This window comes from Glycine soja, chromosome 6 (genome assembly GCF_004193775.1).
Source record: "Glycine soja cultivar W05 chromosome 6, ASM419377v2, whole genome shotgun sequence".
Lineage (NCBI taxonomy): Eukaryota > Viridiplantae > Streptophyta > Magnoliopsida > Fabales > Fabaceae > Glycine > Glycine soja.
The window spans coordinates 12632394-12647035 of record NC_041007.1 but is presented as its reverse complement, the minus strand read 5'-3'; the positions used below and the strand labels follow the sequence as shown (position 1 = coordinate 12647035).

General features: G+C 28.6%; 1 protein-coding gene across 2 annotated transcripts; it reads left to right on the top strand.

The window, feature by feature from the left end:
- Positions 1–7243: 7243 nt before the first annotated feature.
- LOC114415789 (U-box domain-containing protein 25-like) lies at positions 7244–9148 on the top strand. Of its 2 annotated transcripts, none has more exons than XM_028380639.1 (2): positions 7244–7389; positions 7833–9148. In XM_028380639.1, the coding sequence occupies exon 2, from the start codon at positions 7850–7852 to the stop codon at positions 9032–9034; it is 1185 nt and encodes a 394-aa protein (XP_028236440.1). In that variant the 5' UTR covers positions 7244–7389; positions 7833–7849; the 3' UTR covers positions 9035–9148. The 2 variants fall into 2 exon arrangements, with proteins under 2 accessions (XP_028236440.1, XP_028236439.1); XM_028380638.1 differs by having other exon boundaries at positions 7244–7575.
- The last annotated feature ends 5494 nt before the right edge of the window (positions 9149–14642 follow it).

Below are 14642 nucleotides of genomic sequence, written 5' to 3'. Positions count from 1 at the left end.
TGATATAATAATTTATTTATTTTTGGTAATCACCATAATAGGGCTTTTGACCCCTCGGTGGATCCTCATATATCATTACAAACTTTCAATTATGCGACTAATTCTTAATCTCAAACTTAATCATACTTAAAAAAAATTATTTTTCTCCCAAAATATATATTATCTGGGGATGAAATCAATAATATAATAGTTGATACAATTTATTATTGAATTATAATTTAATTCATTCTGACTCTATTTTAACTTATTGAGTCTCTTTGGATAAATTTTTTTAAGATTTTTAGAAGAAAAAAATAAAATAACTTTATTTATAAGTTAAAATTAACTTATGTATAAAATAAAATATTTGTTAGAAAAGTTAATATGAGAGAATTTCAACCCATTAATTTATACGTAAATTTATGTTAAAAAAATCTTATATATTAAATTTTAGTTTATAGAAAAAGTTATTTTTATTTTTTCTCTTGCAAATATTTATATATAATATCATCTAATCAAATATGATAGATACTCAACATAGTCAAACTGGGGAGGACTTTTGCTCTCAAATGTTGCAAGGAAAAACCCATTCAGAAAAAAATTCGTCTTCATGGATGCAGCAGCATGATTTTTTGCCCATCCCTAAACACGTGGTTTATAATTACAGTTCAAAAACCACCACCAAAGTGGACTCTTCCTTCATGGGGGCTGGAATTGGCAAAATTAAAGCGTGAGAACCACATGGAAAATCTTGGAAACGTATAATCATTTTCTTGAAAACTGAAAGATATCATATCATATCGAAATGTTCATAATGTGATTGTTGAATTGTTTAAAATGACATTCTTTTTTATAAATAAATAAATAAATTCCCCATTTCGCATATAAAGTGGACACAATGTCAATTTTGGCTTATTGGACGGCTAGTGTGTATATATATCTCCTAATTTACATAGAAATTCCGTCGTTTTTCCTGTTGCATTGAAGAATTCAAGTTATTTACGAATGTTGTCATTATCGCGGTATATATTCAGTAGTTTAATTTGACCCTCCAAAGTATTAAACATGTGTTCTCTATCCAAGCCTTCTTTCTACATGCAATTCTAGAAGTCCTCAAGGCTACAACTCTTAAAAGATGAAAATTGATATTTAGGGTGTTTATTATACATGTTCTTGCTATTCTTTTTTTATCATTCAAGTCCCGTCATTTGATCGAACAAATACAAACCAACTCAGATTAAAAATCATATTATACTACGTTTCGTTTGTGGCCTTAGTGGATACAAAAATTAGTATAATGCAAAAAAAAAAAAAAAAAGTTGTGCTATAACTACTTGATATATGAAAAAAAATCTATAACAATATTTGTAAAATAATTATTGAGAGACTGTATTTTCTTGATCAATTAATGTAATGTACAAGAGTAAAAAAGTTAGGAAGGCATTTTTATCAAAAATCCAAAAGACTACAGTAATATATGTCATTTGGGTTAGTGATGCTCTTGCAAAGTATGGTTTGTATCCAAGATGATGTAAAGATTGTTCTGTCTTTTATTTTCGGTCTGATTATGACTATGTAGTTGAAATTATGCTTTTCCGTGATTTTTAATATATTTTCTTCTCTTGGGATGCCTTGATCATGACATTACATGATCTTGACCATTTGATATAAATGCATTCACAACAAAATGGAATGAAATAGGTTTAAAAGTGAAAAGGAATAAGAAGAAAAGAGAAAAAGGTAAAAAGAGAAATCAATATATGTGATGTGATAAAATATATGGGATAGAAATAAAATGGAAAAGAAAATAAATATATTTATAATTTTTCAAAATATAAGTTTAAGGCATGTATGAGTCTTCTTATTAGTCCTCGGTATGTCTCTCTTAAATCAATCTGAGATCTTTTAAATTTCTTACTCAAAATTTAAACAGTTTCTGTGTTTTTTTACTCTTCTAAAACCTAAACTAATTAATAAACTTATTTGGACGATATCCGCTACAACTTTACACTATTATATGTGCATCTAAATTGCAATTTAAAGACAACTAATTAAGTGCATCTAAAATCTAAGTAATTAATTAATATAAATGACATTTAGTTTAATTATTTAAGTAGGATGTATGAGTTATTGTAAATTATCTTATATACATGTATTTAATTCTTACAAATAAGAAAAAAAACTAATTTATACTTTATATATATATATATATATATATATATATATATATATATTCATTGGAAAATAATTATTAATGAAATTTGAGTGTAAGGATCGAGTATTCAACCTCATTGATTAAATATTATACACATATATATATTGTATACATATGTTTTGATTAACCATCATTTTTTTTCTCTGATTAGAATGGGGCAAAGCCCCCAACCCACGACTAAAAATATAAACCATCGTCAATTTTGTTAGCTAGTTATGATTATTGCTGTGTTGGTAATGTTTATAATGTTATGTAACCAAGAGAGTTTGGGCGTACTTGTAAGCTAATTGAGGTCTCAAGAAAAGATGAAATTCGAATAAGTTATTTTAAAGTACCATTTTATGATCAACTGAATTAATCTCACCTACACCTACAAAATGTAAAGACATTCAAGAAATAAAAAAATAATAATTTCGTTATAAAAATTTCAGTTTGTTCTTATCTAGATATATAGGTGTGTATTTTCAAATTAGTTTAATGATTATGTACTTATATGATGATGTAAGACTTTTTTATAATATCAATGTATAATTTTTTTCTCTTTTAAAATATGAAGAAAATTATGACAAGTTAAGACCAAATTTTATTTATTGTTATTAAAAGAATAGTAATTTCAACTGTTTTATTGGGGTTAACTTTTAATACTGAATTTATTTACTTAAAAAATAATAATATAATTTATTATACGTTCAAAGACCAAGACAGACAAAATAGGGTTCAAAGGCTAAAATTTCTTTAAAGTATTCTTTACTCTAAAGTTTTATTGGTGGCAATCTTTTTCTCAATTTGTTGTTTGGTCTCTTTCTCTGTTCCCATTTCCCTCGTTGCCGAACTTACCTGTTTTCAGGGGAACATTTATTTTAACTTGGTTTTCTTGCCTACTCAATTGTCAGATATGCTGGGTACAAATTAAGGGTTAGAAAGAGAGGTTAAAAAACAAAAATAAACATAACCAGACCATCCCAAGTCTCCCATAAAAAGATAAATAAATAAACGTTAATTTAGATTATTTATTTGTAATAAGTTAAAATCAACTTATAATTACATCACATTAATTACATTTCTAGAAATTCTCTATTCTAATGATTTTATTATTTTAATTTATATAAAAAAAAGTTTAAATGGTAGTGAGGAAAAAACTAATTATAACTTAATTTAGTGAATTGTACCTTTATTAATTCTCAGGATCACTAACCATATTGATAGTGATTTTCTATAGTCACTAGCTTTCTTGGTTACTATAATTAGGATAATGCTTTAGGTTTTTCTAATTAATATAATTAGGTCAATGATTTAGGTTTTCCTAATTATTGTAATTAGGACAATAATTTAGAATTTTCTAATTATGACAACTAAGATAATGATTTAGGCTTTCTTAGTTATCTTACTCATAGGACCAATTAGGATTTATTACTTTCTTTTTAAGTTGGCTCTACTTGTATATAACTACATACATAAGCCATGTTTGATTTTTTTTTCATAAACACTTCTAAGAAAAGAAAATAAAATTTTCTCATAAGTTAAAATTAACTTATGAGAAAAATATAAAAAAAATCCTAATAGAACGCAATAGTAATGTGAAATATCATAACCAAACCATAGTGAATATCATTGTGGAAAACAATTATTTCTTCCCTCTGAAGATTTTGTGGTCATGGGTCAAGGCTTTCGTAAAAATTTAACCTAATAGCAGTAAATGTAGCAGTATTAATTTTAATAACTCTTTTATTTAATCTATGTATAATAGAAATGTGCATATGAAGTGTTGAAGATGAAGAATACAGGGGCTGCCATAACATTGACAAAATGGTAACGGTGATGGAGGAAAAGTTTGGCCAGTCAAAAAATCGAAACAAGCACACAAACTAGCTTAGGAAGATTCCTTCTGACGCATGTACACGCTTATTCTCCTGCAAGTGCATATATTCAAATCTATTAGATTAGGAACCTTCTGGTCTACAATGTTGAAAATTCAGATATTCCATTAAATTGTTTTAACATTCAGTGACGGATTGAGAAATCTTATAAAGGGATTGAAGTTTTTTTTCTTCTTTTATAATTGCTTAAATTTTTAACTTTTAATAGATAATAATTTAAATTTTTTATTATTTTTACACATAAAATTGAAACTAATTTTTATATTAAATGATGATAACTTTAATTCTTATTATAATAATAACAAATACATAATTAATTTTACACTAATTACTATTTTAATCATTACAATAAAATAAGAAAAAATATTAATTTTACACAATTTTATATTAATTAAAATTAACCATTATTATAATAACAACATAAAAAATTAATTTTATATGATTTTATACTAATTAATTTAATATATATATATATATATTATAAATTTGAGAGAAGGAGGGAGGATCGAGCCCCTACTTGTCCCCTCTAGATCCATAGTGCCTGCTAATAGTGCATTTGAATTGAGTTATACAAAGCGCCAAATATAGAACGTAATAATTATTTTATTTTATTTTATTTTATTAGCCAAAATTTAATTTTAATTTGTTATGAGGTTTTATACTATTTATATCTATTAATATAACGTTAAATAAATTTAACTTTTATTACTATATTCACCAGCATTATGTATATGCTATTTTTCTTTAATTTAATTAAAGATGATAAAAATGATCAATATTTGAATTGATTTTAATTATATAAGAAATAAAAATTAATGATATTACCATAATTATAAATAAAAATATATTATTATAATCATAAGACAAATTTAATAATTGATCATTGTATTATATAAAATCAGAATCCATATAAGATTTATTGATTCAATTAATTAATTTAATTAAAATGCATACTCATCACAATCACCTCAATTACCATGACTACTTAAATTATATTTTATGAATAAAAATTAATATCATTTTAAATAAAATAAAATAAATTTTTGAAACTCAACTCCGCTAAAAAAATTAATATAAAAATAAAATTAACGCTGTGTTATCACATGAGGTTGGCCTGCGTGATAAATTTTTTTCATTTATTATATATTTAAATAATTTTATAACAAATAGTTATTAAGTGGGTTGGAAATAAAAGTTATAAAATTATATCAGATTTTTTTATGAAGATGGACAAATATATAACTTTTTTGCAAAACTATAATTTAATTTTAACACAATCCTTTTGATTATTATTTTATTAAATGTGAAGACTTTTCAATCTCCACTGAGAAGAAAAATAAAAAGGAAAAGGAAAAGGAAATCATTCTCTGAGAAGCTACCTCTTTAACCTTTTTCATCTTTTTGAATTTTTCTAATAATGTATAATAGGTAAAGGAGGATAGCAACTAGAGATGAGTTGAAATGATTTCTTTTTATACTAGAAATCAAAAATAATATCGAAAGATTTATCATAATTTACATATTCTATACAAACAAATAAATTAGATCTTCTTTTTCCATTGAAATGATTTGAATTCATAATTTGACCACGTGCAATCACCCTCGTTGAAGTTGCGATCTATTTGTAAATTATGATTTATGAGGGTCCATCAACATGCCACTCACTATTTATCCCCAAATTGACGGTTGAACTGAAATCCAAGCAAGGGAGAGAACGCAAAGATAGAATATTCCTTTCATGCGATTCCAGTTATGAACTTATAATAAATATTAGGAGTCACTAAATGGGTTTCATTCTACCTGAATCTAACATAATCTAATTAAAAAATGAATTTGGATGGATTTGAATGGGATCAATGGATAAGTGGATTTTTAATTCGGTCTCAAATAGTTTTTGACAATCCAATTCTCAACCCCGTATAAGAGTTTAATTTTAATCTTTTAATCTTGTGATCATTTAATTTCAATTAAAGAATCCAGCACAAAATTCTATGGACATTAAACAATAAAGAAAAAGATTAAATGATAAAATTCGACTTGGCAATATGAACTCAACCCAAATAAATAAATTAAATGGGAATTTGAAAAAAAAATTAAATCCAAAGTGTTTTGACCCAATCCATTTGGATCAAATTGACCCACCCGTAAATCATCGAAGCTGAAGATAAAGAAATAATCAAAATTTAATATATTTTGTAACTTATTAGATTGACTCGAATTACAAGAGTTGGGGCCGAATCCACCCGAACCCAACCCATGCTCAGGCCTAATAAATATCTTACGTTGTCTAGTCATCCCGTGGTTTCCCATATTATTGCTCCTCTCATGAGCCTTATGACTAGCATTAAATACAGTTCCTTCCACTATTAGTACCAAGCAAATTAAAAAAAATAAATCTAAATGAATAAACTAAGTGGCAAGCACATAAGACTCTCTGTTATCCAACATTTTTTTCATATAACTATAAAAGAGTATTTTTTTATTATATATTGAGATTAATTTCATCCAAAAATTTAAAGACACATAAGATAGATCCTTTCAACCACGTTTTCATCATATAAAAATTAGGTTTAAAAGCAAAAAAACAAAAAAAAAAATAGTAAAAGAAGAGAGAGAATCAAATGAGAAGGAGAAGAAGAAATATATCTCATTCACTATCTAGTTGACATGTAAGAACGGTTAAACAATTTTTTATATTACTATAAATTAAAGTTTAAATTCGCGAGTCCTAACAGCTTGCTTAAGATTTCCTAATCCATCACGACTTGCATAACTTACATACTTATTTTTTAAAATTTCTCACGGTAAGTTCCTTAATTGTCTGAAATAGCATGACACTACTTGTTACTTTAAAAAAAACACCATACCAAAAATTCTTATAAAAAAGGTTCTAAAAGATTAAAAGAATAAAAATACCATGTACAATTTCAAAAAACTACAGGAAGTGTGACTGTAATAATATGCTAAAAAGAAAAAAGAAAACAAATGCCACAGATTTCTTGGTTCCTCAGGTAATAGGTGATTCAAACTTGAAAGACATAAACAAATAATTTTCCCTTTTGTTGGGTCAGTTTGACTGGATTGGTAGGGGCAAGGTGGGGACCATTCCCACAATTATTCTATATTATTAGTTGTGATAAGGTCCGTTTCTTGGACCTCTGTATGTGGGTGTTCTTTCCTGTTTCTTCCAACCAAGATTGCACTTTTGCTCTTTCTCTTTCTCCACTGTCCTGTCTGTCAGGCAGAAGCTGCAGGCTTAAATAAACTTCCTCACACACACTCCACTGTTCTCTTCTCTTCTGTGTCCATTTCCGAATTGTAAGTCCCCAACTTTTTATAATTTTTTTTCTTTTACCCCATCACTTGCAACTCATAATGGTCCATTTCTCAGTCCTCTACCACTCACACTCCCTCAGGCACCACACCACTTTCTAGTTTCCTTCCACCCTCTTGTCATTAACTTCTTCTGTCTCAAGGCTTTAGTAGCCAAAGAAGAAAAAAAAGGTATCCTACTTCTGACACCATCTTTATGGCATTACTGTTTTAGTTAGTGCCTCAAAAAAAAAATATGCTTGCCTTGTATTGGCCACTCCTAAAGCCTCAAACTTTAAGCTGCCCCCAACATCATATCTCCAGAAACATCCCCCCTACTTTTGATTTTTCTGCCATTTTGTTGAATTGAAAGTGTTCCATTTTAGCAATTAGTAACCACTGATTTTGCTTCTTTCTTTGGTCTTTGGAAATAATAATCTTCACTTCAGTTTTCAGTTTTCTTTCCATGAACGAAGCCCAAATTGAAATTACCATTCCTCACTTGTTCAGATGCCCCATCAGCTTGGACTTGTTCGAAGATCCAGTGACTTTGTGCACAGGCCAAACCTATGACAGATCAAGCATAGAGAAATGGTTTTCCGCCGGAAATCTCACATGCCCTGTCACAATGCAGAAGCTTCATGATCCATCCATTGTTCCCAACCACACTCTTCGCCACTTGATCAACCAGTGGCTCCAATTGGGTCCACAATTTGGTAACTCTGCCTCTATTGATTATTTAGCTGCATTAAAACACACCCTTGAGTCACCCCAATTAGAAAACAAGCTCCAAGCACTTGAGAAAATTAGAGTCCTCTCTGATGAGTATTGCTCCTTCAGAAAATCTTGCTTCCACCAACTAAACTTCTTGCCACTACTTTTGGAACTAGTTTTTGGTACTCAGCTATCAAAAAGTCACAACATGGAGTTCACCGAGCTAGCACTTTCTTGCATTCTAAAGTTGTTGCCTCTTGTGAGTTTGGAGCCTCTAAATATGATCAAAGATGAATCTAAGTTAGCAACTTTTTTGCTACTATTTGAAAAAGGAACTAGCTCGGTTAAGACTAGTCTTTGCCATCTCATAGATTCAACAGCATCTCCACAAACAGAAGAGGTATGTCACATGCTTGGACACTCTCACAAACTAGTGCATGAGATTGTTGTACTTGTTCGCCAAAACTGTGAGGTTTCCAAGGTTGTTGCAATTAAGGCCATGTTAGCATTATGTTCCTTGCAATCTAACAGAGAGAATTTGGTGAGGGAAGGAGCAATTGATGGGGCCATAACATACATTTCAGGTTGTGAAACAAGGCAGAAGAACGCGGCTCCATTGGCGATGGCGATAATAAAGAAGCTTTTGGTGCTGGATAGTGCTAAAGAGGCTTTGGTGAATCATCCTAATGGGGTTGAGACTCTGGTGAAGATGGTTTTCAGGGTGTGTAATCAAGAGTGTAGTGAGAGTGCTGTTGGGATACTTGCAATTGTTTGTTGTGACTTTGGGCGTGCAAGAGAGGAAGCAATTGGAGCTGGAGTTTTGACTCAGTTGCTGTTTCTTCTGCAGAGTCAGTGTGGCACCAAAACTAAAACAAAGGCAAGAATGCTGCTCAAGTTGCTAAGATCCAAGTGGATTGAGGAACCAAAACAGGTGTAGATTGAGAAATGTGAATAATAAATGTTGATATGCAGTATTTGTACCCATATACTTTGTAAGCTTTGAATATCATATCATATCTTAAGGAAATTTAAAACAAAGTTTTTGGCCTCATTATTACTCTCTCTCATGGGATTCTTTGTGTTAGAAAAATAATTAGAAAATCAAAATTAGTGAAATTATTTCACCTATCATCAATACAAATAATTTTTATAACAATATTTAATACAAAAAATAAATATAATAACAAAGAAGAGTTTAAAAAAAGTCTGAACTGAAAATATGATGATAACACGTTAATCTAATTGAGTGCAGCGAAAGAATTTTGAATAAAAAAATATCATGCTTCAAAACATATAGCTGTAATAATATAATTTTATAAAAAAGAGAAATAGTCAAATGATATCTTGGTGTGTGTCTTTGCGTTTTCTTTTTCTTTTTTGTAAGAAAAAGTTATATATATATATATATATATATATATATATATATATATATATATATATATATATATATAAACTATCACATGTGTGACAACTAACAAACTAGTAACAAACATAACAACAAATCTTAAAGGCTTCCAATAGATAAAAAGACTAAAGACATAATCAAACATAATTTCTAAAAGATAGGAATAAATAGATAGGAAATAGTTTTTATCTTTAAAAAAACTGATTGAAAAAAAGAAAATATATATATATATATATATATATATATATTAAATTTTAAATTATAGGAAAATATTTTTCAAAATGTACCTATGATAATGGTCATTAGGAATTGGATTCAAGTTCGATGTATATCTGTATGTTTGGGCATTCAAAAATTATTACTATCTCTTGTATTCACAAGTGAAAATATCCTGTTGGTATGTTTGATTGCAACCTACCAACCTTAAATTTAATGGAGATGATGAAAGAGTTCTACTACCTCTGAAGTGCTAATTAACAGCTTATTGGCCTTAAAAATTTTATCTTGTTAGCATGAACCTATAGAGATTTGAAGAAATTTTCTCATCATGGCCAATGTTAACTTTTACTTGATTGAGGAAATAAACCAAAGGAGATGTTCAAAAAGATGTTACATCTAACAACAAAATCTAGGATAAAGGAGCGAGAGTGAACATCAAGTACATGATTAGCATTTCAGTGCAAAGTCCTGAAGTGGATGCATTTGTGTACCATACGACTCCATTCTCAATGATGCGATGTTTGGCCAAGTTTGGTGGAATTGATTCTGGAAACTCCACCGTCGTGAAAGTAAATTTACTACCGTATTGGATATTTTTTCTTAACTTTCTTTATATACAAATACAACTGCAAGTGTTTTTTGTTAGGACAATTTTATTGGAATCAAGAATATTTATTATATGATAAGATTAGTTATAATGTAATTTTTTGTCGGGAGGTGTTTGTCCTTAATGTAGCCGAATGGACATGTCATACAACTTTGAGTTTCTTTGCTTTCTCAATTTCATAGTTAAAACTAATTTTACAAATACATATTATTCTTATGACAAAAACATTGCGGTAAATATTTGGAAGTATTATTATTTAGAATAATTATTTATTGAAAAACGACAAGTAATCCCTCAAAACAGGAAATCATCCAAGTCAGGATAAAATTGCAGATATCAGCCGTCAGTTCACTACTAATTTTAACTATTATTGCAAACTATATGACATATTAACATACAAGATACCAGAGCATAACATCTAAAGAATAATTTCTATTAACATAAATAACAAATACAGGCACCGCCCTGAGTTATTCAGATATCAAACATGATAGTGATAGTATTACACAAAATTAAAATAGGAAATAGTATGCGACTATATGGTTAAATACATGCGATAGATTCAAAGTAGTTGCAAGACAAACAAATTAGACTACATAATCAAGAAAATGTCTTGATAATCACGTAAAAAAATTGCATTTGATTTGACAAGAATAGAGTCACTTTCTTGACTATATAGGTGCAAAGAATGATTTTATATAAACTGAAAAAGAAAAGAGGGAGGAGTGTGAGGTGAGATTAATTTGATCAATAATGCATCGTCACAAGAGCCCACTTTCCCAATTCTTCGACAAATTGAATATAATTAAGGACCAACTTAATTAATTAACCACGCAACTTACATCGTCTGTGTCGGTAATAAAATGACGTTTTAACTTAATCATGTAAAATTATATATGTGAAAGGCAAAATGAGGCATTCAAATCAAGTGAAGTGAAAGTAGTGGGGTATAGTAAGATTATGTGGTAGCAATATCTCTATCACCCTGATGCATCTATTTCTATTTTCTACGGTCTCTTAACCCTATTGGAGACACTTTATCTGAGAAGCAAAATGGAGTCGCATCCCCATGATACGAGGCACGTAGAGGGTCTTGATGCACCTTTTGATTTTAGGTTGAACGAATTGGGGGCATCAACTCAAATGATTTCAAAGGACAAATTCCTTTAATTTCTACCTTTTATTTCGCCCTTTGCTTGTGATCTTTTTGGCTTTTCCACCCTTATAGTGATTTAACCCAACATAAGAACCACTCCTCCAAGCAGCAGGCAGGTAAGATATGTATATGCATATTGACCAAAAAAAAGGAAAAAAAGATATATGCATGACTGTGTGGGGGGTTAGTGGTGATTGCCCACCTTGTGAAGGGTCTAGTGCATCTTTTTGGACTACAAAGAATGAGAAGCACATGTCCTTGACCGAACCAAATTATAAAATTAAAATTAGTGTTGTTGCAATTGACAAACAAGTTTGTGAATTGTGATGGCTTCTCTTCACTTTATGTGAATATAATTGCAAGACAATGCATATGGGCAACATCATCAATGTTTGTATTTCTGCCAATTGATGGGACTTTGGTTCTATGGATCTCCCTATCTCCCCTTGTCCTGTCCTTATAAATGGTACAGAAAAAGCTAGGCCCAAAGAGTTAGGAGATATTGATTGTACTTACTCCCAACTTTATCAGATTTCTATACACGTCCTTGGGTATAAATTTGGGAATTGGATCTTCTACAGTTCAACACTGAACTGCATAAGATACTGCTTTCCATCCAATGGTAAGTAATTTTTTCAAGCAAATTTTATGCTTTATTTTAAGAGTTTAGTTTTTAACAGTGTAAAAAAATTATACTGAAAATCAATAATGATAATTATAATTTTTAAAATAATTATTATAAAAATTAATAAATTTACTATACATAACATTATATTGTCTTGTTTTAATATAAAATAAAATGTTTTAAAGGGTTCAGATTTGTACAGTTAAAAAATTGACTGTAGGAGCAAGATCCATTAACTTCTGTTTACTACACTGTGCTCTGATACACTGGATATCCTGTGAGCGAATCGGTTCGGGGAGAGAATTAGTGGTTGGAACAATTCAATTAAAATATTCAAAACGCAAATAAAAACTATTAAATAGGTAAATGGTGTGTTACACGAGTTATTTTGTATTTATTAACTTATCACAATGGTTTTTTTTATTTAGCATGCTATACTGTCTTTTTTAGTAATTTGAAAATATTATATTATATCCTACCAATACTATTTTAGTTTTTTTACCAACATGTGAATTTTAATACTGTTTTTTTAAAAAGAAAATCATTATTCTATTCGTTTCTTTTATGAACAAAGATAATTTTTTTTCCTTAGAAATGTTTAAGGATAACAATAAATGATTGAATTTTATTTTAAGTTTTGAATAATTTTTTTTTTATTTTAACTCTTCAATAAACTTGTGTTTTGAGTTATTATCATCAATTAAGTCATTACGTATTATCATATAAACTAATCTTTTTTAATATTATCAATAATTGTAATTGTATCACGTGAATATGACAAAGATTCAAAATGAAATAATTAATATTTCAGAGACTCATAAAAAATTTATTAAGAATTTAAAATAAATTTTGATCATTTATTAAAGAACTTAAATATATTTAAACCATTTTTTTATTTAATAAATTTTGGCTACTCCATACACCCACTATATGCCATTGTTATTACTTTTTTATTATTATTTCATACTAACACCGCCATAATTTTTTAAAAATAAAATATTTTATATCTTAATTTCTTGCTAAATTTTTTTAATTTGTGGATACTTATATTTTTACCAAATTTATAATTAGATCCCTGGTTTTCTTTTTCTTTTAAATGGTCTCTAAACTTTTTTTTTCAAGTATGTCCTCCCATCTAATTGTTATCTAATTGTTATTATGAAAAAAAAAATCACAAACACCTAATTAAATGTTCAAATAGTAGAAAAAATAATTGTTATCTTAAATTATTTTACATAAATAATAATTATAATAAACAAATGGAAGAAAGTATTAATTTTACACAATTAACCTTATATCATCATTAATTCATTTATAAATTTTGTTGTTTATCATTGATATTATAAGTTATATAAGTGAGAAAAATAATAAATGTTACATTGAAAAACTAAAATAATAATTATTTTAAAATATTTTATTTCTTTTACACAACAATTGTAGTAGAACCAAAAAAATACTCCCCATACATATGTGTGTCGGCAAAGATAGGTTCAGATTACATCAAGTGCCAAATTAATGTTTAATTAATGTTTGACACCAAATGTGATATATTTATCCTAATCTAATTCAAATGGTATTATTAATCCGGTAAAAATGCCACATGACATCTTCCTCACCCCTCCTACCAATTTGTTGTGCACATCTTGGCATCAAAGTTGTTGGCTCTGTCACTCCACACAAGCAAGGACAACGCCAGCTCAATGATAAAATTAACTAAAGCCTGAATTTTATGTTTACCAATATTTGTTATTAGTTTCTTAAACTAAAAAAATCATACATGTTATTTATAAAATCTTACATATCACTTTTTTTAAGTAAAGAAAAAAAAACTCTCAATTTTGACTTTAGGTTTGACTTTTTGTTGGATCATCCCTGACCAAAGATTGCCGCTTTCCTGGATCGTCCCCATACAAAATCGTTGTTGTGTGAACACTTGGGTTCAACTTCCCAATTCTCCCTAGTAATCACGTTTCATGTACTTTTTCTAATTCTTCTTATGTGAAGGACTTTTAGTATCCAATAACATTATCTGAAGATGACCTCCACACAATTGTTCAGATGGGATTTGGCTAAATTGTAAATAGTAAAACACCAATGCAATCTTAGAGGTTTCAACGGTAATACCAACTGGCTCAACAAATTGATCTTTGTTAATCTTTTTGTCCAATGTAGGATCAAATCAAGTACCCCTATGAAATTTAAGCTATGGATCTCATTCATTACGCCTGAATTGAAGCTTTGAAGAATAGAAAGACTGATGTTGCACCCAGCACCCAACAACTCAACAAGAAGAGATTTAATTTGAAGTTTTGAATGACCCCTTGAATTATTAAGTTATTACTATCACTAGGTTTAATAGAAACCTCTAATGTGTCAAGTGTTACAGATTTTGCCAGTATACAGTGACAACATGCGCACACGTTTTTTGAATTTGAGAGATTAAACAGTACAAATGTTTATTTAGAAGACTAAAAACACATATTCTCTAATTTAGGAGACTAAAAAAATAGTTAAGAATAATTTTTAATAAAAT